General features: G+C 39.3%; 1 protein-coding gene and 1 long non-coding RNA gene across 3 annotated transcripts in view; one reads left to right on the top strand and one right to left on the bottom strand.

Annotated features, from left to right (window-relative positions):
• LOC106959438 (glutamate receptor 4-like) overlaps positions 1-25,474 on the bottom strand; it is a 58,979-nt gene that overhangs the window by 17,754 nt on the left and 15,751 nt on the right. For both annotated transcript variants that reach the window (XM_015052006.1, XM_015052005.1), the window contains exon 3: positions 760-999. In XM_015052006.1, coding sequence (XP_014907492.1) covers positions 760-999 — 240 coding nt within the window. The remainder of the gene's footprint in view (positions 1-759; positions 1,000-25,474) is intronic.
• LOC106959440 (uncharacterized) lies at positions 2,212-6,053 on the top strand. The gene is made up of 2 exons (XR_001427351.1): positions 2,212-2,637; positions 5,274-6,053. It is a non-coding gene; the product is annotated as an uncharacterized LOC106959440 (long non-coding RNA).

Raw genomic sequence — 25,474 nt, forward strand, 5'->3', positions numbered from 1 at the left:
GATCGATGTACAAACCTTGGCCAAGCACTGCAAGCACCTAATGTAAATGATATTTGTATTGGATCGGAAACAATCGAGCCGCTTTACCCCGAACGCGGAAGCTGAGGTGCAAAGAGCCCATTCATGTTTCCAGTCCATTTTAGTTTTTCTTAATATTTTTCTTCTACATGTAAATTTTATCAGTGATTTAACGAGGAAAAATACGGCAAAATTTCTTTCAAATATTTTTAAAAGGCAACAACAAAATCTGTGATTTTGATTAGAAAAACCACCAAAAAAAACGAGCTATACGGTTATAATTATAGTGCAAATGGTAAGCAGTGCATTTAGAGCTGCACGTTTATTTATTTATTTAATTTCAGACACCAACTAAAAGCAGAAAGAAAAAAGTGAATAATCATATGGATTGACATGCAGTTTTATATGATTTGTTCAAAAAGAAGCAGTTGGAAAATATAACAACTTATGATTTCCACCAGTTCAAACTCTTCAGTTATTCCCACATTGAATCATGTTTAAAACTCACGTTAATTATTTATACATATTTAATATAGACACCCATCCTATACCACATAATAAGCTCCTTATTGATGCTTTACTAAAAGCAGAGTGAAAGATTCATTCTCATTCATTTAAAGCATAAAAGCATCACGCTGGATGTTTGGGACCAGACTAATCGCTGGAACAGACCAACTGACTCATGCTGCGTTTGCTTCCCGTTGGAAAACAGGAACGTGTTTCCAGAAGCAGCCATCTCACCTCGGTCCGTGTCGTACAGGAAGACGAACTTCTTCCAGTCGTAGTGGTCGAGCAGGGAGAGCAGTGCGCGGCGGATGGACGGCCGCAGCTGCAGGGCGAACTGGCTCTCGCCCTCGGTTGGGAAGCTGGGCGTGATGAGGGAGATGTGCAGCGCGCTGCAGAACGACGTCAGCGTGTGCACCGACCGCTTGTCGTACAGGCCGAAGATGGCGAAGACACCGCGGGAATACTGCGAGCAAACTGCGGACAAACACACAATAGGAGGCAGTCAGCAGCGTGCAGAGGTCAAAGGTCACCAGCCTGGGAGCAGAGCTGGAACAGAGAGTCAGAAAAATTAGCTTTAAAATGAAATCCAACGTAAAATGAGCAGAATTTATGACAACAAACCGAAGCTGCTGGATTTAATCTTTCGCTGAGGCTCAAGCACTGTAAAAACACAAAATCATACCAGATAATTTTACCCAGATTTTACTACAAATATCTCAGTTCACTCGAAACAAAACAAGCTTAAAAGTAACTTTTCAGAAAGAAATGAGTTTAAGTCAGTAATGCTTTAATATTTATGAAAAAGTTGTAATTCCGTAAGCATATTATTTCACTTATAACATGAGAAAAATGTTTCATTATAAGTGAAATAATCTGAGAACGTTTTTATAAATATAAAACATTATTAACTGAAAACAAGCTAATGTATCCTGCTGAATCAGTTCATTGTTAGTGGGCCTATCATGATAACAAACTCATAAATTATGCCAGCAGTTGTCACCACAAACAATAATATTTATCCAGAGTTCTGCTTTTTAGCAAAAACCTCCAGCAGTTTTTACTAAAATGCAGAAACGCCCACATATAAAACAAGAAAACTGTTGTGTCTCAGTTCCTGTTGCTAAAAATACAGAAAAAAAATGAAAACTTTTGCTTTTTTTTTATCTGTCAAACCTGCAAAAGTTGCAGAGATCTGACTGCTTTTGGTTGATTAAAAAATTCTGTGATTAATGTGTTTATTTAACAAGTAAAAACAAAAAAAATGAAATGGATTTTGTGATTCAAATTTATTATTGCCACAGGCTGTTTATAAAGAAAATAATCTGCAACATTTTCATCAATATTCTGTTCAGCAGCTCTTATGAAAAACTTTTCAGTCCCTCCAGGATTTCCAAATTGTTTTTGTGATTTTTTTGTGATTAAAATCTCAGATTTTGTGTTGATAATTTAGAAATATTTGGTAAGATTTTTTTTTCTCATTAAATTTCTTCATACAGAAGAAAAAATGAGGAAAAAGCAAAAGTGACTCAGGTTAGAGTCACAAGCTGTAACTCAAAATCAAGTAAGGCTGAGGCAGCAGAACAGTAGAAGAAATAAACACTGCCCCCTGCAGGTCAAAGTTAGCATCATTTAAATTTTATGTTTTTGCCTTTTTTGCAGAAAAATTCACACACAAAAAAAATCAAGAATTTGATGATTTTGTGTGAAAATCCGGAGAAAGTGACTTTTAAAACCCTTATTTTTTATACCAGAGGAATGAACGATGCTGTTAGCATAGAGGCTACATGCTAGAATAAAAGCTAACAGAGCGGTTAGCTGGAGCACGGAGGTGGAGGCTGATGGTTGGGACTCGTTCTGATCAAACATTTCCTCTGTGCTGACATGAACAGAAACAAACCGTTTCCTTTGGCCACGCTTTGAGTTAAACAGAAACTTTGATTAGCATATAGTCAACAGCAGCTCTCATTACAGAGCGGCGCGCCACGGCGCTAATGGCCTCCTTTCTTCTTCTTCTTCTCCTCGCTGTGCGGAATGACAACAGGAAGGAGATAATGAGCCGCCGCTGCCAGTCTGAGCAGAAAGAGAAGAGGAAGAGCTCAAGATGTCTCTGAGGTAAACAAACATTTCCTCTTCTGTTCGACACGCGGCTAACGCAGACGGTGGCCAGATAAACCCTCTAGCAGCAACAACCGTTTTCATCTCAGAATATTTAAACTGCGGCTCAAAGAAAACAACAAATATTAACTCCAGAGAAGAACCACTTCAGAAACACCCAATATAAACTTTAACACGACTCAGAAATTCAAGAAACACAAAAAAGAAAAAGCAAATAAAATCAGACTTTTTATGTTTTATGACAGGGGTGATCAAAGGGAGGCCCGTGGGCCATTAGTGGCCCTTAAAATTATTTTGTTGGGCCTCAGAATAAAGTCAAGAATAGAAAAAACAAATGATGACCCAGAGATGTTTTTGAAAATGTTTATTTTTCTTTTAATAATGTGAAAGTCCAAAGTCATTTTTATGTTCTGGGTCTTTAATTTTATGTAGAGTTCATAAAAGTGTTTATTGTTGAGCAGATTAAACAAATAGAAATAAACACAATTTTACATCTTTATTTTAATGAATTTTCTCACCCTCCAACTGTTCTGATTTGCCAGTTAGAACAGAAACATTTAGTATTGTATTGGTAATGTAACATATTAATAATCTAAACTAATTCTTAATTTATTTCTTAGCAGAAAATGTTTTTATTACATAAAACAGAAATGTTCAATGAAAACTGTCAAATTTAAACAGCAGAAGAGCCACAAAATCCATAAAAAAATTTTTATCTGATCAACAATAAACAAGATCTTTACGAAATCTGTATAAAATTAAAAACCCAGAACATAAAATGGCTTTGGATTGTTGCGTTATTAAAAGAAGAGCAAATATTTAACATTTTTAAAATTGCTTTTACCATTCTTCACTTGTAATCAGGGGCCAAAAAAATAACTTCAAGGGCCACTAATAGCCCCCGACCTGCACTTTGATCACCCCTGACTCTGGCAGTCCACATGCTCTCTCTCTATGCTCCAGTACTAAGGTCTGGATTTGGGGAAGCATCATCTCTCTTAAGTCTTCTAATGAAACGTTGAAACTTTCTCCTGTTTTCATCTCATTTTATCAGATAAAAACCATTAAAGGAACAAACTAAAACTCCTGGAACTAAAACCAGAAGGTCTGCTGTTAGCATTAATGCTAATCTAATGTAATAATGACTGAATATTGAATAAAACAGATGAGAAACACTTCAAAAGTCAGCGTTTCTGTCCATGATGCGTCTACCCCTGGTTAGATGTTGGGTCTAGAAATTGGCAGCTAGATGTGTCAGTGAGGAGCCGTTCCCGGCCTCGGCGGCCATGTTGTGTTCACTGATCAATAATTCATATCAGCCATTGATTTACTGCTGAGTTATGAATCACAGACTCATCAGCGGCTCTCTGCGTCTGTTCGGGATTTTCCAGCTCACTGATTCTGGTTTAAATCTTTTTTTTTTTTTTTTTTTTTTAACATTTCGGATCAGACGCTGTAACTCTGAAAAATAAATATCTAGACTCAAAACTCCCAACAAAACTGCAGTATAAAGAGACGAATCTGGACGAATATTGTCCTAATTTCGTATTTCAAAGCTTCACTGACAGAGAAAAGTGTTTCAATATTTTAAAGATTTTATGTGACAGAAAAACGCAAAGAAAAAGAAACGAGAAATAAAAATAAAAATCTGCAAAAACGGTGATGGCAGCATCATTCTGTGGGACAGGGGAGTGTTTAAGAGTTGATGTGATGTGGATGGAAGAAACCTGGCAGCAGACTGGAGTCAAGGTTCAACTCCCTAAAGCAGAGTCATGTGTTAGAACGGCCTAGTCAAAGGCCTAATTCCAAACACAACTTAAAAACCTGATTTATGAAGAATGGGAAAAAACGCTCCGGATGTTCACATGTTTTAGATAAAACCCAGAGAAACTGCAGCCAGATCTGGATCTACAGAGCTCTGACTCATTCCAGATTAATATAAATGCATGCCACACTTTTAAGATTTTTTTTTTTTTTTGAAAAAAATGTTAAAAAATTATATTTTTTCCTTCAATTCGACAGGTTCTTATAAATTTCTTAAATTTTGTGTTTGGGTGTTTTAAGCTCCATCAGTGGAAAAATTAAGGTCAGATTTACCTAAAGCAGGGGTGTCCAAACTGTGGCGCGGGGCCCTATGTGGCCCTCTGTATGATTTTTGGTGACCCTGATCACAGTTCAAGAGCAGATTAAAGTTGGTTTGCTGGTTCAAAAAGTTTAATGCAGATCCGCATTTAGAATCAAATTTGGTGACTTTTTTTATTCAAAATACAAGTAAAATCTTAAAATGGAGTAATAAAGTATTGATCCAGGTTTCTGATTTTAATTTAATGGTAATGCAGACATAGACACACCCAAGAAATAAAACTATTGTCACTAAACAGACACAAAAATACAGAAAACAATACATTATTTTTAATCTGTGGGAGATCTGACTGATTTTATTTCATTACAATATTCTGCGATTTGTTTTACTTAGCAAGCAAAAATAAATAAAACCGTCTAAATTCAGACCACCAGAATAAAAACTTTTATCACCCAGGTTTTAGTAGAAGAAGAAAAATTATAAATCATGAAAATGGAAAGTTTGTTTTAATTTACTATGTGATTAATTGATTTATTGATTATTGCTACAGGCCTCCTTATCACTAGAATACTGATAACTTTGTGGCCCTTGGAGGAGTTGCAGAGTGTCATTCTTGGCCCCCATGCCCAGCGCTTGGCCCCTCAGGTAGCTGCAGCGATCCGGCCCGGCCCGCTTAGTGGTGACCCTGAAACGGCCTCACACTCCACTGCACATCCAGGTCAGCGCGCCGCTGCAGCGGGTCGATGAGCGGCACACTAACAGAGCAGAAGCCCCGCCCCCGCTGCGAGGCCCCGCCCACACCGCCATGCTGGATCCATTTATCGAGCCGAGCTGCACAGAACGGCCGGCGCCAGTTCTGCTGACGGTCGGTAAGGGCTACGCATGATTCAGAGTAAACTCAGGGTCAAAGTTCAGCTGAGGCTGAATTAATTCTGCTGACGTTCACCGACTCCTTCCAGCTAAATTATCACACATTTTCTCACATTAAAACTGAAAATTACATTTTATTTCTCTGGGATTTTAGGTGATAAACATGGGGTGGTCAAAGTGTGGCCCGGGAGCCTTTTGTGGCCCTTGAAATGATTTTGTTCGGCCCCTGAATACAAATCAAGAATGGTAAAACAACAGATGGCAACATTTTTTAAAGTTACTGTTTTAGTTATGAAATCATTTTATGTGTATAAATGATTTTGATTATATTATTGGACAAAATGTAAAGTTTGTGTCTGTTTCTCACTGAATGTAGTTTTTTATTTTCATGTTTTTAAAGCACTTTGAACGGCCTTGTAGCTAAAATGTGCCGCACAAATAAACTTGACTACTTAACTGAACAATCTGAAGCCCCGTTTGTGTTTTAGCGTTAGCTCAGCTTCTGCGTCAGCCAGCGGTCTCCAGCATATTGGATAATGTTGAATCATTTTTCATGAATCAGTCAAAGTCTGAGGAAACGTCTCCAGAAACACAGCAGGTCTGCCGATGAAGACGACAACGTCAGCCATCTTGGAGGAAACGCAGCAGGAGATCAGAGCTGCTGTGCAACATTTTCACAATGTGCAGAAAATCCATCAACATCAAATTAAATCTGAGAAACAGAATATAAGAGCAGCTCTAATTTCCTGCAGCAGAGGATCATGAACATGTATGAGGAAATCAGAGAGTCGCAGCATTAAGCGTCTCATGAGCATGTTTGACAGAAACACGCCTGCTTCCTGCAGCCACACCGTTAAACCTGCCACCTTACAGCACTCTGCTGCCTCCTCTCATTCCCCAGTGTGTGTGCGTGTGTGTGTGCGTGTCAGAGTGAATAAGACTCTCATGCCCTGTGCTTCTGTGCAGTCGAGTGGAAGCTGCAGCACGTGAGCATTTGTGCGCAGGAAACCCACAAACGTGCAGCAGGAGGGACAGAGAGACGTCACATCATGCTTGCTGTCGTCACACAGCGCAGCGCCGCATTCTGTCTGCTTCACTTGGTCTCCCATCATGCCCTGGGAGGAAGGAGAGATGCTCCACTCCTTATCCTCATCCTGTTTTCCAGCAGCCTGTCACAAAGATCAGAGTCCTGAGGCTGAACGCTGGAAGGATGAGAGGAGAAATTCATCCTGATGTGATCTGAGCCTGAAAGGAAGAAACTCCTTAAAACTATTTACCATGATATAGTGGTAGTGTAGCGCTTCAGCGTTAGCTTCCTCTAAATAACATGTTGGTGTAGCGCTTTAGCATTAGCTTCCTCTAAATAACATGTTGGTGTAGCGCTTTAGCATTAGCTTTTACTAAATAACATGTTGGTGTAGCGCTTTAGCATTAGTTTCTATTGAATAACATGTTGGTGAAATGCTTTAGCATTAGCTTATATTAAATAAGCTAATAACATGTTGGTGTAGCGCTTTAGCATTTGCTTCTATTGAACAACATGTTGGTGAAGCGCTTTAGCATTAGCTTATATTAAATAACATGTTGGTGTAGCGCTTTAGCATTAGCTTCATCTAAATAACATGTTGGTGTAGCACTTTAGCATTAGCTTCTACTACATAACATGTTGGTGTAGCATTTTAGCTTCTACTAAATAACATGTTGGTGTAGCATGTTAGCTTCCTCTAAATAACATGTTGGGTAAGGCTTTAGCATTAGCTTCTGCTAATACAGTGTTGGTGTTGTATTTAGCGCTGTCTGCTTTCACCAATGCAACTGAACGTGGACATACCTAGATTTTAAAGAGCTAAATTTTCCTGTTTCATTGTAATTTGACGGTTCAAACTGAGCTGCAAACATTTGCATCAGTTTTCCAGATTTTTGCTTAGATCCTGGCGTGAAGCTGAAGGATTTGACTAGGAGGATAATTCAGCCTGCAGACTTTAACTTTATGATCCCGCTGTGCAGGAATCCGTAAACACAGCAGCAGCGTGGCTGTAACTCAGCCACAGCGGCACTGAAGCAGGTCAGTAACTCTACGGCTTTCACACTCATGACAACAGGTGAATAAAATCTACTCTGACTCTTAAAAACAACAAAAAAAAGCTTCAAATGAGTTTCAGCAGCTGACATCCTCAGGGGATTCAGTAGAGAGCACCGAATGCTTCTGAGTGTGAATATTTTAAGTGGCGCCATTGAGGTGTGAGTGAACTAAACTACTTTTAATGCTTTATCACTTAGCATCCATAAAACATGAGGAACCAGGAGGGAACACAGACAGAGATCAGTCAAATAAAAAGCTTTTACAGTCACCTGTAGGGAATGATAATTTGGGATCTAAACGCTGAGTCATCTCCAGGATGAAGCTTCAGATTAGCTGTTAAGACACCAAATTATCTTCAGGTACAATTAAACTTTTTCCTTTGGTCAAAAGAATAAAAAGACAATTATTTAAATACAAACCTGTTAAGATTTGATGGAATTTACAAACATAGCTAAAACTGTGTTTCATTTGGACAGTGGTTGGCATGCTTCCGCTAACATGCAAAGCTTAGCGCGTTAACATTCTTGCTAACTCTGAAAATGATTAGCGCACTTAGCTTCCACTAAATTAATCTTTCCAGGCAAATTCTAAAGTGCTAAGTTAGTTAGCGCTGTAGAACTTGGTTATTCATTCTACTGTAATAAAATTAAAGAAAACAAAAAATCTGATTCCAGCAGAAACATAAAACTGAGCATCAGAACATTGACTTCTTCTGGCTTTCTTCTTCCAGCTGGAAACGATGAATCATTTTCTGTCTATGTCACATTAAACTTACATAAAACCTTAACTAAAAACTCTGAAGTTTATTATTATGTGACAAAATGTGAAGAAACTCTTCTGCTGTTTTTCCTCCCATAAATTAACCTCCAATCATCTTCTTGTCTCCATATTTGTTGCTTTTTCAGCAGAACTGCCTCCAGCTCTCTCTCACACAGATCCGGTCGCTCCACACACACACACACACACACACACACACACACACACACACACACACACGGATATGTGTGAATCCCAGGTGGAAACATGTCAGCAGTAAAACCAATAAGCTGCGGCGCGGCTCCCTGACTGCAGCGTTTTGACAGATGCTGTGCTGCAGGTGACTTGGCGATGCCGATGTGTCGTTTTCCTCATGAAGACATCAAACGTGTCACCAAACAGATGCTGTACAGCCACGGCCATTTTCAAACTCTGGATCTGGACCCGTCACCAAGTCAAACCCAGACTTCTATTATCACTATTCATAATAATAATAATAATAGTTCATGATGCAAGAGGAAAACTCATCCTTATTTAGCCCAAAGCCAAATTAAATGTCGTTACTGGATGGTATTGGTCCAGTAGCAGTCAGTATTCCAACAATTCTGTACAGGCCTCTGATTGAAGACTGTTGCTGTGTGACAGTCTCATACTAACATGCTGACAGCTCAACCTCAGCTTAATATAAAACAAGTGTTTTAGAGAGAGACACTGGAGTAGGGGAGATGATGGATGGAAGAGATGGATTGAACTTCCTCCTTCTCTCTCTGCTCTTTGGTTCTCGTTGTCATGGTTGCGGATCATAACAAATGTCCAAAAGTAAAATTGTGAGAGATAAAGAGTGCTTCAAGTGGAACAGCATCCAGAACCAGAGGGAATAACGGTCCAAACACACAATAATTCAACCAGAAATATTAGAACTGAGCTGCTCTCTAAGCTCCTCCCCTTTCCAAAGATCCTCAGTAGACTGAGATGTGTGCTTAATGAGGACTTCTTGAAACTTTAAGTACAAACCCATAGGCGGATTTCTAGGTGAGACACAAACTAACGCAAAGGTGAAAGCATAACTGACAAAAACAAAAAAAAAAACAAAAAATTCACAAAAGTAGGTGGAGCCGAGATAGACTCAGGGGCGTGGCCAAGTCAGCGGAGGAAGTTCAGCACTTTGTCGCTTTATTTAACAACTTTTCAGATCCTCAAGGGACTTTTGATTTAAAAAGAAACTCGTCACAAATCTAGATACTTTTTCTGTTATTGGAAGTTTTATGGGGACATGTGAAAAAGAAACAGCTTTAAACAACAGGAATTTTCTCGCAAAATATTACAGAACCAGCAGGTTCTTGTATTTTCTCAGGTTATTAAACATTGGTTTAATCTGAAACATGCAGGCAGGACAAATCTGGACTTTGAGCCCGTATGAAGACTTTTGGACCCAGTTCTCAAAGACCCAGTTTAATAAAATTCAATTTAATTTCAATGTTTCCGTCCTTTGAACCCAGAAGATGAGCCTGACGTTCCTGAAGACGATGAGACATTTCTGGAAGAGGGACAACAGTTTCTGTTCAGGACCGGTTTGAGATTTATTGTTCTGTTTCCAGTTGCCTGAGGTTCTGCTCCAGCAGTAACTCGTCCTGTTTTCTATAGCCATCAGCTTCATAAATGGCTGCGTCTCTGCGTTCAGCCCAGCTGACGCCAACACCCAGCTGGAGGCCAGAACCCTAAAGAACCGGATCATAAAACCAGAACCAAAACTCTCCAAATGGCTCAGCGGCTCCCAGACAGAACCAGAGATCCAGAAGCAGAAGATCAGCAGGCGGGTCTGGTCATTTGGACCAGAGTGTTTAGACGGCTCCGAGATGCTGCACTGCCAAAAATCTAAATCTTACCAAATATGTTCAGCTTAGTTTCCAATGCAAACAGTTTAGTTCACCTAAAATAAGACAAAACTAACAGACAAGTAACTTTAAGTTTTAAGTCAGTAAATCCTGGCAGATTATTTAACTCTGGCATGATAAAATCACATATTATAAAATCACATAACCTGCCAGTGGAACTAATATGTTCTCATTTTAAAAAGGCATTTTTTGACACTTTTTTGTTTTGTTTTAAATGTCAAAATGTATATTAGACATTTAAAATTTACATTTTAAATATTTTTGTTCTTCCATTTGGGTTTCTACTGTTTCTAAAACTGAGATCACTTAAAAAAACAAAAACACACCCAGCTGTTTTTCTGCAAGAAGCTAATGTCTCTTTGGCGTCTGGAAAATGAGCCGTTCAAATACATCTGGATTGTTAACTCATATTCCACACTGTGCCGTTACCTAGAAACCTCAGTAGAGTTCCTCTTTGTTACCTAGCAACTTAAGCTGAGCTCCAGTATATTTGTTCAGCTGGTTTTACCGCTGTATGCATTGTATAATGGCTGCTGTTATTGACTCGCCATCCGGGAACCTCTTGCTGGATTCTTATTGGTTGTGCAGGAGGCTCCACTAATGCTGGTCAAAGATGTACGGTTGTATAATTGCATATCTCTTTGTAGCCATTCTGACATGTGAGTCTAAACACTGTGTTGGGGGCGTGTCCAGCAGCAGCTTATTTAGATTTAAAGTGACAGAGGCCCTAGAGCAGCTGATTCTGAAAGAAGAACTGAGTAGACTGAAATGTCATTATCTACGAAAAATTCTGTCTAAAAAACTGTAGAAACATGTTCTGTATGCTTTGCTAACCTGTTCAAGGAAACATGTCAGGTTACAGGTTATTTTATTTTGAGTGAAATTAGGTATTTGTAGAAATGAGAGAAATGCTTGGTAGATGTTGTGTTTGTGTCGTGTCCCTCTGCGTCCTGACCCGGTTCATCGTCCTGTCAGTCTCCTCCCAGACCCAGAGTGAGTGATGATTCCCCTCCAGGCCACCATGATCACTCCTGTCTCTGGATGCTGCTCTGGGTGGATGACCGGTTTGGGACGGCCTGACCCGGTCCGGTCCGGTCGGGTCCGGCTCTGAGGGTGAATGGTTCTGACAGCGTCGGCTGAAAACGGCCTGCTGTCCTCAGAGTGAGTGGCTCGGTTAGCGAGCGAGGCGTCCGGCGCCCTGCTCAGTTTGTTCCTCTGACCGAAACCGCGTCCTGTCAGGGAGGAGGCTCCGCTGGGGCCCGGAGCCGACAGCAGACCAGCAGCCACCTGACCCGGCCTCGTGGTGCAGCTCTGCCTCCGGCCCACACTGTGCTCTCTGAGTCAGAAACCATTAGCTTGCATGCTAGCACCGCCCATCCCCCACCAACAAATACAGAGAGAAAAATCTGCCTTCATGACATCAAGTCATCATTTATCCTGCAAAAAAAAACAAAAAAACAAGCTCTTTACTTCCTGTCTGATATTAAAGGTGACGTATTACGGGTTCTTGAACAGATTGGAAAAACATGTTTCTACATTTTTTACACAAAATCGATCTTAGCCTGCCCAGTTCTTCTCACCTGTAGCTCCTGTGTCACTTTAAATCCTAACCTGCTGCTGCTGGCCACGCCCCCCAAATCAACGTTTACACTTACACATGAAAATGACTGCAAACAGATGTACAATAATATAACCCTTTGAAAAGTAGAAGCGGCGACTCTAAGAATGCAACACTAGGTTTCTGGATGTCAAGTTAAGAACAAAACACTTCTCTTTTCCAGCAGCCATTGCACAGCGCATACAGTGGAAAAACAGGCGGAACTTTGCTGGGGTTGCTAGGTAACGGTGCAGTCTGACTCAGCATTCTACAGGTCTTTGAACAGCTCATTTTCCAGACACAAAAAAATATTAACTTATTGCCAAAAAAACACTTTAAGTGCTTGGTGTGTTTTTTTCTAAAGAAGTAGAAACTCAGAAGCACAAAAACATGCAAAATGTTAATTTTGCACAATTTGTCCCCTTCATGGCTGTTTTACTTCCCAATAGTCCGGCAGACCTGGTTCCATTAGAACCAAAACTGTATCATCTGTTCCATCTCCAGCTGCTGTGGTTCCTTCTCTCTGCTCTGTATCAGACCAGGAAAACAAGAAAACTTAACCAAACAAATACTTAAATTTTTACCTGAGAATCTTTAATTCAGCTGACAAATCTGCTGACTCATCATTTTCCTTTTAGGTCCAATTCCTTTTCATTTATTTAAATGTGAGCAGCTTTAAGATTTGACTGAAGAGGAAAAAAGTGGTATTTATTATAGTTGCATATTTTTGTGTTTGTCTCTAGAGTTGGAGTTTAAGTATCGTCAGTAGTTACTTCCAATTACACATAACTATCGAGTCATATACTCAAACTTCCTGTCAAAAACAGAAACAGTGAACTATAGGTTGTTTACGTTAGCTACAGCTAACAGGCTACGCTAGTTTTCTGGGGGAAAATCCTGAATTACAGAGCAGATATCAATGTTTCTATAGTTTCAGCCAATAATTATATTAAGACCCTTCATTAGTTTTGTTCTAATTTTTGAGGAAAAATTCAAAACTTGTGAGGAAAGCAATAAGTTGATAAAGTGTTGAGATGTTGATGTTTTCACGGCTGGTCGTCTGGGTTACTAACCGGTCAGAACTCATCAGAACTCGCCGACGGGTCAAAACCAGATCCAAAAGGGACTGACGCGGTGCAGGCGGCGTTCCCGGCCACACCGCTGCACCAAACGCTGCAGAGATCCCAGAAATTTTTAGAAACAGCTAAAAGCGTCTCAGAAGCTCAGACAGGCAGAAGATATCAAAGAGCATGCGATGTTTAGAGTTCCCTGGCACAGAAACGCCTGGAGGAGGGGCGACGGGATATTTAGAACCTAAAGGTGAGAATCCAGCCGGGTTCCCAGGAAACGCTCGGAGGAACTCCTGATGGAGGAGAAGCTGATCTGCTGCTCCCGCTAACAGCAAGCTACGCTACGAAACGACAAGGTCAAACCAGTCCAGGGACACGGTCATCATTTCCGTGGCAACCGCAGCCTGGGCACCCCCTGCTGCAGGGCGGCAAACAAAAGACGCCTTCGTTTACCGTTTGTGTTTCAGCTTCAGCCAAAAGAAGCAAACAGTTCAGGATCAATATGAGAATACAGTCCTCTGCATTCAATTATGCATTCAATTAATTTATAAATAAATATAAAAATGTACCCATATGTCGATAAATATATAAATTTGTGGATAAATTAATTTATACATAAATACATATATTCATGAATAAATATAACTAGATAAATATATAATTAAATTTATGTCTAAGTAAATAAATGGATAAACAGTTATGGATAAAAACAAGATAAACACGTACATTTATAAATAAATTATAATTAAATTGTTTCGGCTTTATGGATCTGCAGACAATTTATCCCTATATAAACCAATAAAAAGCAGCGATCTTCTACAAGAAGTTCACATCAACTAAAATAAACTGTATTCAGAAATTAATTTAAAAACAAGAAAACTGAACAACGATGTGAGAATTTTGCCCAGTACAGATTCAGTTTCCATGAACGGAATCCTGACAATGAAATCCATAAAACCAACCTGGAACCAGACGGGCGGGTTAATGAGCAGAGAGTCGGGCCGAAACATGGAGCCTCGTGTTGGAAACCAACTGGGAGCGCCGAGAGGCTCCTATGGGATCCTGAGTGGATGTGCGTGTGTGTGTAAGGATTTACAGTAAGTGGTGTTTGCAGAAGAGAATCGAACACCGGAGAAAGAAGCAACATCAGTGGCAAACTCCATCAGAATGCTGGGAGAACTGGGAACACCCACAGATAGAGGGTTCCCCAGTTCCCCCAGTGTTCCCATCCTGGCGGGTCCAGAGATCCTGCTGGCAGCCATGCAGTGGCCACATCTCTAACCATTATCATTAAAGCTCATCCAGTAAATATCCCAGACCCAGTTTGTTGTTTCTCACTTCGCCGTGAAGATCGCAGCCAATCACAAGCCGACTTCTGAAATACCTGGCTCTAACCAATTACACACTGGCTTCATCAGAATCTGTCCTGGTTTACAGGAGAAAATGGGTCCAAAGGGAACCAGAACCACAATGAATGAGAACAAAGGGGAATAAAATGTATTTTAATAATAATAAGCTTTGAAGGACTGAGCCATAAAGATGAGAAATGGACCGGGTCAACGATCTGTTTCAGTCCGACAGGCTACCAGCACCCTCAAAACTGAAAATCCTGTCTTTTTATGGTCAGTGAATGCACCGCACTGAGAAAAGAGTCAAACATTAACAGCAATAATTTGGGTTCATAGAGCCTGCCATACTAAGTCATTTTCACCATGGTATTAATTTATTTATAAATATTCCACAATCTGTATTGATAAGTTTGAACAGTGGCCAAAAAACAAACAAACAAAATCCCAAAAAACTAATTGATTAATTTCTAATAAAAGTCAGGTAAACTCCACTGGGCTTGATGTGCTTTGGGCAGATTAAACTAACATGCAGCTTTCCAGCCATAAAACCTCCAGATGGAAAGAAAGGAAAACACTGTGAAGTAGAGAAGAGGTTCTGTGATGTTGTGGGCCTGATTCGCTACCAAAGGCCCTGGAAACATCAGCATTCTGAGGACGGGCCGCCGTTTGGACTATTGGCAGGAAAACTGCGTAAATCACATCAAAAATACTTCAGCAGAGACAAGAAGTGACCTAAAGCCTGGATTATCTACAGGAAGTGACATAAAGCATGGACAATCTACAGGAAGTGACATAAAGCATGGACAATCTACAGGAAGTGACCTAAAGCCTGGACCATCTACGGGAAGCTACAAGAGCTTAAAGGGATAAATCTGTTCCTCCTGCTCCTCATATCGTCTCTCTGGAAACGGTTGGATGGCTGAAACGCCCTCTGGTCTCCTTCCTCCTCCTCCTGCTGCAGAGCATCAATAGAGCGGCTGTGAATTGTTTCAGCCTGTCTGTTTAATTGCTTCTGTCGTTCAGGACGGCTCCACACAAAGCACCGCTGCGCAGCAGCAAGTGCCGCTGTGAGACCCAACCCTGGTGCTGGACTAACACCAGAAACCCAGTCAGTTCATTTCAGGGTCTGTAATTAATTCATTATGTTTACGTCCATAAAATGAGCAACATAAATTATTGAATAAATAGACATACAAGCTTGTTTTAAATGTATTTAGAACCATCAGATTGATGCAAAGTATTATTCTACCTACACTCAAGAAATGAGAATATTCATTCTGATGAAGATGATTTTGAAAATTGACAACTTTTTACCTTTAAACAGGTATTAAACATACTTTTCATTAAGGTCACGGTTCTGTATTAATCTGTTTTTCCATTACTCTGATGTAATCACATCAATATTCACATTTAAATGGTTTTACTGGCTGTAAGCAGAAAATCAGAATAACTAACATAAATAAAAGCTTTCAAACTTTGATCTGGTGCAATTCATCAGTATGGATTTCCTGAAATAAACAGGCTTTTAAATAATGTTCCAGTTTATTAAATGTTTCTGTATTTATCTTCCCAGAGTTTCTCTGATCGTTCCTGGATCTCCTTCAGCTCTGCGTCTCCCTCTGCGGATCAGACTCCAGCATCTTTATTGGGGTGAGCCTGGAGGCCAGCGGACTTCTTCTTCTCTGGATAAATCTCCATCTGAGGAGGACAGCGGCGACTCTGACCTCATTACTGCTGCTAAGTGGCGTTAGTGTCGCCGTTTGGACTCAGGATTTATCTGCCTCCACCTCCAGCTGCATTCTTGCCTCTGCAGCCGCAGGAAGAGCTGCAGCAGCGAAGCTTTCAGTGCAGCCGTCGGCTCTAAGGTAAATAAAACCTTCCAGTAGAAGAGAAGGTCTTCATTAGCCTGGAAGGTGGGTTTGAACCAAATATCAATAAGTCATATCAGAACTTTTTCTTGACTTCTAGATTTGTTTGTTTTTTGGTTTAGACGTTTGGTGTTTCATGTTCAGGTTCATGAGGTGAGGAAGATCGTCGTCGTCTGGATCTTCATTTTTAACTCTGGTGATGCAAAAACAACTTTATTCCCCCATCCTGAAACACATCAACAGGACGCACGTGTGTGTGTGTGTGTTTTACATTAGCCTGATGTCAGAGAACATCAAGAGGTTTCTCCTCTCCCCTGAGATTACTTCATCTTCCCTCTCAGTCTCTGGTTTTTGCAATCGCTTCATTCATCGCAGGTTTAGTAGATTTTCTTTAAAGTTTTTCCCTGAAAACAGACACTGCTGGTTTGCATTACTTTATTACTCTCCAAACCCTATCCCTCTGAATAGATTGTTTTCTTAAGGTGCAGACACAGGAACAATGTAAATAAAAAACAGAAGCTAAAAATGCTCCGAACACAAAATGGAAATATGGTGCAAAAAGGAAAAACAGCAGCAAACGTTGCAACACAACAGAAAGCAGAAGTCCTCCTAACCAGCAGGGGGAGTCGGCCAGCAGATGATCTGCGACATGATGCTCAGTAAAGAAGAAACAAAAGCTGCGTTATACTTTATCTCTTTTACCTTGCAAGCAGCATATTTATTTAGGTAATATGACCGACTCCAGACTCCCCCTGGTGGTCTGGAGGACTTGTGTTTAATGGAACGAGTTAGCAGCTTTGATACTTGATGTTCTTATTTGTAGCATTTTCTTCTTTTTTTCATTTTCTGTGATTGCAGCTTCTCTGTTTAAATTTGTTTTTTGGAGTTTGCGTCGTTCGTGTGTCGTTTTCACCTGCGAGCGGCCGCAGTATTTCCTAAAGATTCACCGATCTGACGAAAAACGATTCCTGGTCTTCATTAGCGTCTGATTATGATCAATCCAGATTCTTTATTCTGTCAAGACCAGCTCAGACCAGAATGCGCTGCAGCTTCAGCCCGCAGCACTGTGAGTCACCACCGTGCTTCAGTGTGACTGGTTTTCACCTCTACAGTCAACGTTAGAATCAAAGTTCATCTCTGAATGAAACACCTGGCTGTCTGAGCTCCACATCGATGATTTCTGTTTGAGTAAATGATCCAGTAACTGGATCAGCAGCGTTCATGTTGAACCTGCTGCTTTTCTGTTCCTCTGCTACTGAATTATTCATCACCTCTCCAGGCGGCGACCGATCCGGTGCTGCTGTTATTTTAGGATCAGATCTATGTTTCCTTCCAGGTTCTGAAGCAGAAAAAGATCCGGTCCAGTAGAAATCAGCATTTATCGCATTATTTATCATGATTAATTACAATTAATATTTAAAACTCCTAAAAACTGTCAGAATATTTAGTTTTAGTTGTTTTTTTTACCACTATTTGTCCAATGAAAGCGTCAATAAATACAGATAAATTAGAAAATATGATTAAATCAAGTTAGTGTGAGAAGAAATCAAACTTCTTCATGTTACTGCTGTCCAGATGAAGCGTTTTGTGAAATAGGAATGCGTTTCGAGGAGGATTTGTGTTTTTTTGGCAGGAATTACGGCGACACAGTTACAGTCATGGTGTTAGTTTCGATGGGAACTGATCAAATTTTATCGATACAGATTCCATTATTGATCTCACTTATTGATTATTCTCTATGAGTTGGGAAATAAACTCTAATTCAAAATATGAACCATGTCGTATTCCACTTCCTGTCTCCACAGGAACAGGAAGTGGCCCTGCAGGAGGGAGGAAGAAGCCCAGGTCTATGAATGATAGATGTGTCAGCGTGAGAAGCCTAATCTAATCTGGAATATTCCCAGTGAGGCGGATTTATGGTGTTTTTTTCTCTTCTTTTGTTATCGGTGCAACGCTGAAATTACATCCCACACATAAAAACATAAAACATGCCGTGAATGCAGAGCAGCAGCTGAAGCATGAATACATTATGTGTGGAAAACAGGATGAAGACGGATTTATTCTCCATTCATGGCTGAAATAATATTCTGCTGTTAATCAGTTTCTTCAGCTCTGCTGTAAAACGTGAAGCAGAACCAAACTACAGAAACGGTCCTGCTAGAGTCAAACTGGACCAACATTATGAATATCTTCATTCTTTAAATGAAGAGCAAGTAGGTGAGGATTGTTTGCATGTCATCAAAATAACTTTAATTCTAATAGAGAAACTCATTTATACAAACATTAACAAATGTTTGTTTTGATCATTTTAGCTTGAAGCTCATTTAAACCCCCAACCTCACTGATTTAATGCAGAAATGATGTCAGACACCAAGGTTGATGTTTCTCTTCTGCAGAAACAAACGTCTGGGTTTACAGATCCGCCGGAGACACAAATACGAAGCGATTCTTCAACAAATAACTCCAAAACTGTTAGATGGCTAAAAACTCCTGATGGAAATCAGAACATCAGTGTCGCAAATTATCAAACTTAAATTATGTTTTAACTAAACCTCAGAAATCAGAAGTGGGAAAAGTGGATTGGCGCATTCTTAATTTACATCATTTAATCACATCTTCAAGTTGACCATTTTGTTGATGCCCTTGTGGGACAGAAAATGGAGAAAGTAGAAACAATAACATTTGAGATAATGTCAGTTGTTCTTTTTTACCATCAATAACTGAAGAATAAATCATAATTAGACATTTTTCCCGATGAATGGCCAGTTCTAAGTTGAGGAAGGAAAAGGCGGCCATTTGCATTTTCAGTCTCTTTGCTGATAATGAGCCATTCGTCTCCTTCTCTGCCCTCTCTCCTCCTTTGCATCTGTCTCTTTGCTGGTGTTTGTCGGATTGAAATGTCTGCTGATGCTCCCATCATGCTTTCTGTTCCCACAGGAAGCAGCCAGTCAGCGGATTTAGCCGAGATCTGCGGTCAGGACTCAAGGACGATCCCTGATCTCCGCCAGAGAGCAGAGGGGCATGGTGGGAGCCGGCCGCAGTGAAAAGCTCGATTATATGAGTTTTGATTCCCTGAAGTGAGCAGCGAGGAAAAGTCAAGGGCGTGACCTCCAAATCCACAGCTAGCTGTCTGAGGGAGTCTGCTGAGTGTTAGCAGAAGGGTTCAGGAGGAAAATGAATCTGCAGCGTACGTTCTGTTTCCTCTGCAGTCAGCAGTAAACAAAGTTTGCTGCTCCTGCACCTGATACGTCCGTGTTGCTAATGCAAAAATATCTGCAAAACATCAATACGTGAGAAGCTGAGAAACAACACAAAAAATATTCAATGTAGAAAGGTTGTTTTCCACCAGCGTTACAAGATGCAGCAAACTTTGTTTTTAGCGCTAGAAAATGATATTTACAGTAAGAATGCACTGTTAGCTACTGATACTTTTAGAATGATTACTGTTGATGGATATCTGTATGAAGATTGAGATCTGCAGCAAGACCAGAGGTTCAAAAACTATCAGGAACTGGATCAAAAAGCTGTTAGGATGATAGAAAGCTTTCCTGCAGCTGGAAAACATCAGATGTATACCAGGGAATTCAGCAAAAGTTTAGATTACTTGGCCAGTCAGGAGGACAAAAGAAGATTGTTTTTTCAAAGTCAGATTTTCAATTCAAAGTCATGATTTTTAAAATATTCAGTGATAATTTCTCCAAGTAATTCATTCATTTATAAATGTCACAAGTCCAAACTAAATATTTAGATTAGAGCTAAATAGTTAGCTAGCAAGCTAAACATTTAGCTGCAAATACATATTGAACTCTGAGCTAGCTTCCTATTTAGCTAGCCAGTTAGCTCAGCATTATAAACATTTAGCATGCTAAATATTTACCTCTGAAGTAAATATTTAGCTAGAACTATGTTAGATAAATATCTAGCTAATATGCAAAAATAGCATGACTCAGAGCTAAACTTAATATTTAGCTAATTCAAAGTTATATATTTTGCTAATGTGCTAATTAACTTCCAGATAAGCGGAAGTGGAATATCAGAATAAAAGCTAGGTTGAGACTGAATGCTGATAGATCACTTTAGCTGTGAATTTGTCAATGTCTGTATTGCCTTTAAAAAACGTCTCATCCTTGGTTTTAAGCTGAAATGCCGTTTAAAAAAAGAGGAAAAGTAACAAAGAAGTGACATGAAGCAATTCGAAAGCAGCAATTTATAAAGAGGTTTGGACGCCCAGCTTTTATTTTGTTAGTCAACTTCTGGTCAACGACAGATGAATTTGTATATCAGATAAATATAGCTAAATGTTTAGCTTCATACTTAATATTTGTCTAAGAGACAATTATAATTATAATTATAATTGAGTGTTGCATGCTGAGAGACGCTCAGAAAGAGCTAAAGAGGACAAACAGATTCAGAGAAAGCCCTGAGGCTCAGGAGCAAACCGCCTGCAGTAATCGGTCAAATGAGTCAGTGACCTCCTTTAACTCCCCCCTCATTTTTCCTCTTTAAATCCACTTTTATCTGTAATTCTCATTTTCAATCAGCCTCGCTGATTAATTTGTGTTCTGTCAGATTGATTTTCCTGAAAAACTGGGAATTCAGAAGGTTTAAGGTGACAGACAGGCTAATAACAGTACCTCAGTATGAAAATGCTTTAAATGTTCAGACTAGTGATTTTTCTGACTCAGTGAAAAAACGACATTTTGGATTCTGATTTCCTCTGACCAGTAAGTCAGCGCAGTTTAGATTAAGAAATTAAACTAATATCACGTTCAAGTGACAAGTCTCTAAAAATCATGGCAGCGGCTCAGGTAAATAGTAAATATATTGATAATTCAGCTATGGTGCTCATCATCCATCAGCCAATCAGAGGAGATGTTTGTACCTGGGAGCGGCTATGTATGAGGAAACTGTAGGCGGCTATTTTACAGAAGAGCAATGAATTCAACCCATTGAACTGTGATGTTGTGAGACTTTCACACAGTGTCTGAAATATAAAGTCTTCATCCTCCCCCCACTTCCTGTCGTCTTCGTTGGCGTTTCCGCCAGCAGTAACATCGAGTAGTTGATCATGTGATTAGAAAAAAAGTGTTTCCATTGCAGTTTTGCTAAATACATCCATTTTGATACGGTTGAAAAATCTCCTCATTCTAAATTTGCGTGTTTCCACGAAACAAATTTATTCCAGTTGGCTGGATGTCAGGCTATGCATCGACATCGTTTACTTATTTTAAATGATTTTTATTTTTACACTGCTAACAGTGATAGCAAAGACGGGTTAAACTAGACTGATGTAAAATAAAACATCAGCAATTTTAGCAGACAATTATCTATTTAAAAAGAAAATGACATTTGACTGGACATACACAATCTACAGAAAAATTTGTTTTATTAATCCACTGCTGGATTTTCTTTGTTGTTTCCAAAATGTCCTGTCAACTTTGAACATTTTTAACAGAGAAACTCGGTGGGGCAGCCTAGTGTCCCCTAGCGCCAGGCTGAGCAGGTTTTCTGACGGAAACACTGATTTGGTGGCAGCACTAAGGAAATCTGTTTCCAAGTCTCAGTGTCGGCTGTGTGAAGGTCATGGCGACCTCGGGCTGGTTTCCACCTGGAGTGAAGCAACACCTCACACACGGCTTCAACAGCAGCAGAGAAAAACCGACTCTTCCTCATCAGCTCATCCTCTGGCTCTCTGACCACCATGGGGGGCGGGGAGGGGGGAGGCTCGGATAAAAGTGAAGTAATTGGCCAATCATGCAGCAATCAGGGGCTTTTCTCTGCTGGACTGCTGGAGAGAGTTCAAAAGCTGCAGCCGCTCCAACAACACACGCGCGCGCACACACGCACACACGCACACACACACACACACACACACACAGCGGCACAGTGATGGTCCAGAATTGATAACCAGTAATCATCTGATCTAATAATAGATGAGAGCGAGCAGTAGTAGAGGAGTGAACACGCTGCTGTTGGTCTCCATGTTGGGACCCGGATCATTCCTCTGAGGAAAACCAGCAGCTGGACGACACAGCGCCTCACACACACCACACACACCCACACACAGCTGCACTGACACCGAGCTAAGGCCTGTTACCAGACGAGAAGCAGTGACATAACAGTAATGACATAATGATGCAAGATCAATAGACTTTATAATGAACATTTAACACTGGAACTGGAAGACATTTTAAATATATTTTAAAAAATCAGATATAACATTTTAAATAAATAAACAAAATAAGAAACACAACTAGGTTACACTATGATTGTAACTAAGCAATCAACCAATTAATCCAGGATAAATTAAAATGCGCTCCAAGACTTCTATTCTGATTTATTTACACACTTCATAATGTGTTTTATTAATGGTTTCAGTCTTATGCAAGTTTTATTTCCTTTTTATTTGTTGTTTTTGTTCGTTTTCTGTGTGAGTTTTCAGTACAAAAGGACAGTTTATTAGACTTTTAGAAGGCGATGTTGCATTATTATGTAATTATCAATAAATTACTTGACAATGGTCCCAAAAAACAATCGATTATCTCAATAATTACTCAGAAAATTGATCATCCAGTAAAATGTAGTGCAGAGCTTATTACTAAATATGACTAATGTATGTTACTTTCTTTTTACTTTTTTCTTACGATACCGCTCTATTAAAGTAGAAAGCTAAACTTTTAGCTAGCAAGCTAAAAACTTAGCTAAAGGTTAAATATAGCTTAAAATTAGCTTGCTAAATATTTAGATTGAAGCTAAATATCAAAAACAAAGTTACAAGATTCTTCAACTAAAATGGAGCAGAGAAAAATACAACAAAAAGTTAACATTTTAGGCCATTTTTAATCTAAAACATTTAAGTTTCAATGTTTTGATGAACTAAATGTTCTGATGGCCATTTTGTGGTAGAATGTGGTTTAGTGATGTTGGTCCGGTGAACTGACCCATTGGTAAAAATGCTTGTAGGTTTGACTCTGCCTGGCTGCACACAGAGAAACTCCTGGTTTCCCTCTGAGAAAAGAAAACCGAGCAGAAACCTGAAATCTAACTCGAAACCTGATCAACACAAACTGGAACGGCGCGCTGTCCCAGTGTGTTGGGCATGCATCAGAGCATCCAAGCAGACTTCTGACTGAGAAAGACAGTGATGAAAACGCTGCGTCTTCCTCTTTAACACGTCCGGTAACAACTCAGCTGACGCGTCAAACCGTTTCCATTCAAACAGCGACAACATGGCGGCTGCGTCTGAACCGCTCAGCCTCACGTTTAACCACAGCAGCTTCAAACCGTTTCCTCATCAACACCCAGCAGCAAAACCAACCAAACGAAACCTCTTCTTCCTCCTCCTCCTCAAACATCTGATCAATATCTGATCATTTTGTTCTTCCGCTGATCATTAACTCCTTCACATTTCCCCCCTTCTCTTCAGGGGAAAGCTGTTTACAAAGAAACAGTTTTCCAAACCAACCGTGAAAAAATAATCACTATGCTTGTTAATTATGGTTAACCGCTCGTTTTCTTGGAAAGCTGAGTCCATCTTTGCCTGGTTTAACCCAAACCCAGGGCCTACGGAAGCCCTGAAAGTCAGAAACACACTTTCTAACTCTGATAAAATAAAACAAAAAAAATTGGATAAAATATTTTAAAGCTACATTTTTTTTCTGAAGGTTAGATAAAAAAAAATTTGCAAAATTTGATCAATTGTGTTTTTATATTAATTCTCACTATATTTATTTAATTTGTACTGAAAAGAAAAACAAACGTGGTGGAAAAGAAAAATGTTTGTCTGCCTTTTTCTCATTCAAATCCTTTAGTGAAAAAAATAAAAATTTCTGCTGTGTTAATCTGCTTTTCTTCTCATCTGACATAAATGATGCTTTTCTTTTGCTTTAACATTTTTTTTTCTTTTGGTATTTGTTGAAATAGAAAAAAAAGAAAGAATACAATATAAGTATTCTTTTATTGTCCCACATTGTGGAAATTTCTGTCCAACAGAAGCAAAAACGGCAAATAGACACACACAAAAAACAAAAGATAAAATATATAAACATAAACACCGTACAGTGAGGGAAAAATTTCAACATAAATATAAAAAAAATACTCCAGTTCAGAGGAATGTGCAACTAAATTGCACATTTGAGACAAAAATGTCATGAAACTATTTTTTTTTATTTTCCCTTCAGGACTTGGAAGGGAAAAAAAGCTTTTATTTTCTTTTCTCCTCTGTTGGTTGATGAGTGAGGGAAATAAAGCCAAAACAAAACATAAATATCTAGGAAGGGAATTTTTTTACAGCTCTATGCTTTTAATAATTACCTCTCCTGTTTGTCCTTTTTGTTTGTTTTCTACAAACAAAAATCATTTTGGAAGTGAAAAACTGTAATTTCGGTGGCTTTTTTTTAATTATTTCTAAGCAGCTGATAGACGTGTGAACAGGCCAGATTATACTAAAAACCTGACGAGCAGCACATCACCTTACATTTAACCATCTCTGCAGGCCAGCTTCAAGTGTTTAAATGTAGACATTGAATATTAATATGTTACAGTCACACTCTGATGAGATAATTGGTTAACTACAGGCATTTCAAACTCATAAAACTTTATAAAGCTCCTTTCAAGATATCAGAGTCCCAACAACACATAGAAAACAGAAGAAATTAATAAAAATAACATGTTTGAACTGGGCTTTAATAAAGAAAGAACAGAGCTGTGCATGAATAACTATCTCCAGTTCAGGATGTAAGACAATGGAGCTTAGTTTGGTAATATTTATCACGATTAAAAACTAAATATTTGCAGATTTTTCAGTGGAATGTGACTCCAAATTATTCGTGAGAAATCAAACTGATTTTTTTGGAGATGATCTACCATCTCTTAAATCATCAGTAGAGCAAGCTTAAATTAGCTAATCTATTAGTAGCTAATTTCCACATCAATCACTTCTTAATATTTGCAAAATAAACATCAAGTCTTAAAACATACAATAGTTATGGACTGAATGGTCTGTTCTTTGTGTGGGAAATTAGTGTTTTTGGTGTTGAATCCAGATACATTAGTGTCGTTGTCAGTTGCTATGACAACGACAAAAAAATGGATTTGAGCTGTTCTTCTAGGTTATTTTCCTTTTGCTGTGGCGCAGTGCACTACATTAATCATACTTATAACTCAAGGTTTAATTTAGTTAACATAATTTATCTATCGCAGCAGCACGGCTATTGATCATCTTCTTGTCTTCCTACCAAGGGCGTAGGTTCGGTCTAAGTTTT

The sequence above is a fragment of the Poecilia latipinna genome, unplaced genomic scaffold, assembly GCF_001443285.1.
Source record: "Poecilia latipinna isolate Pla-1442-1.1 unplaced genomic scaffold, P_latipinna-1.0 Scaffold1079, whole genome shotgun sequence".
Lineage (NCBI taxonomy): Eukaryota > Metazoa > Chordata > Actinopteri > Cyprinodontiformes > Poeciliidae > Poecilia > Poecilia latipinna.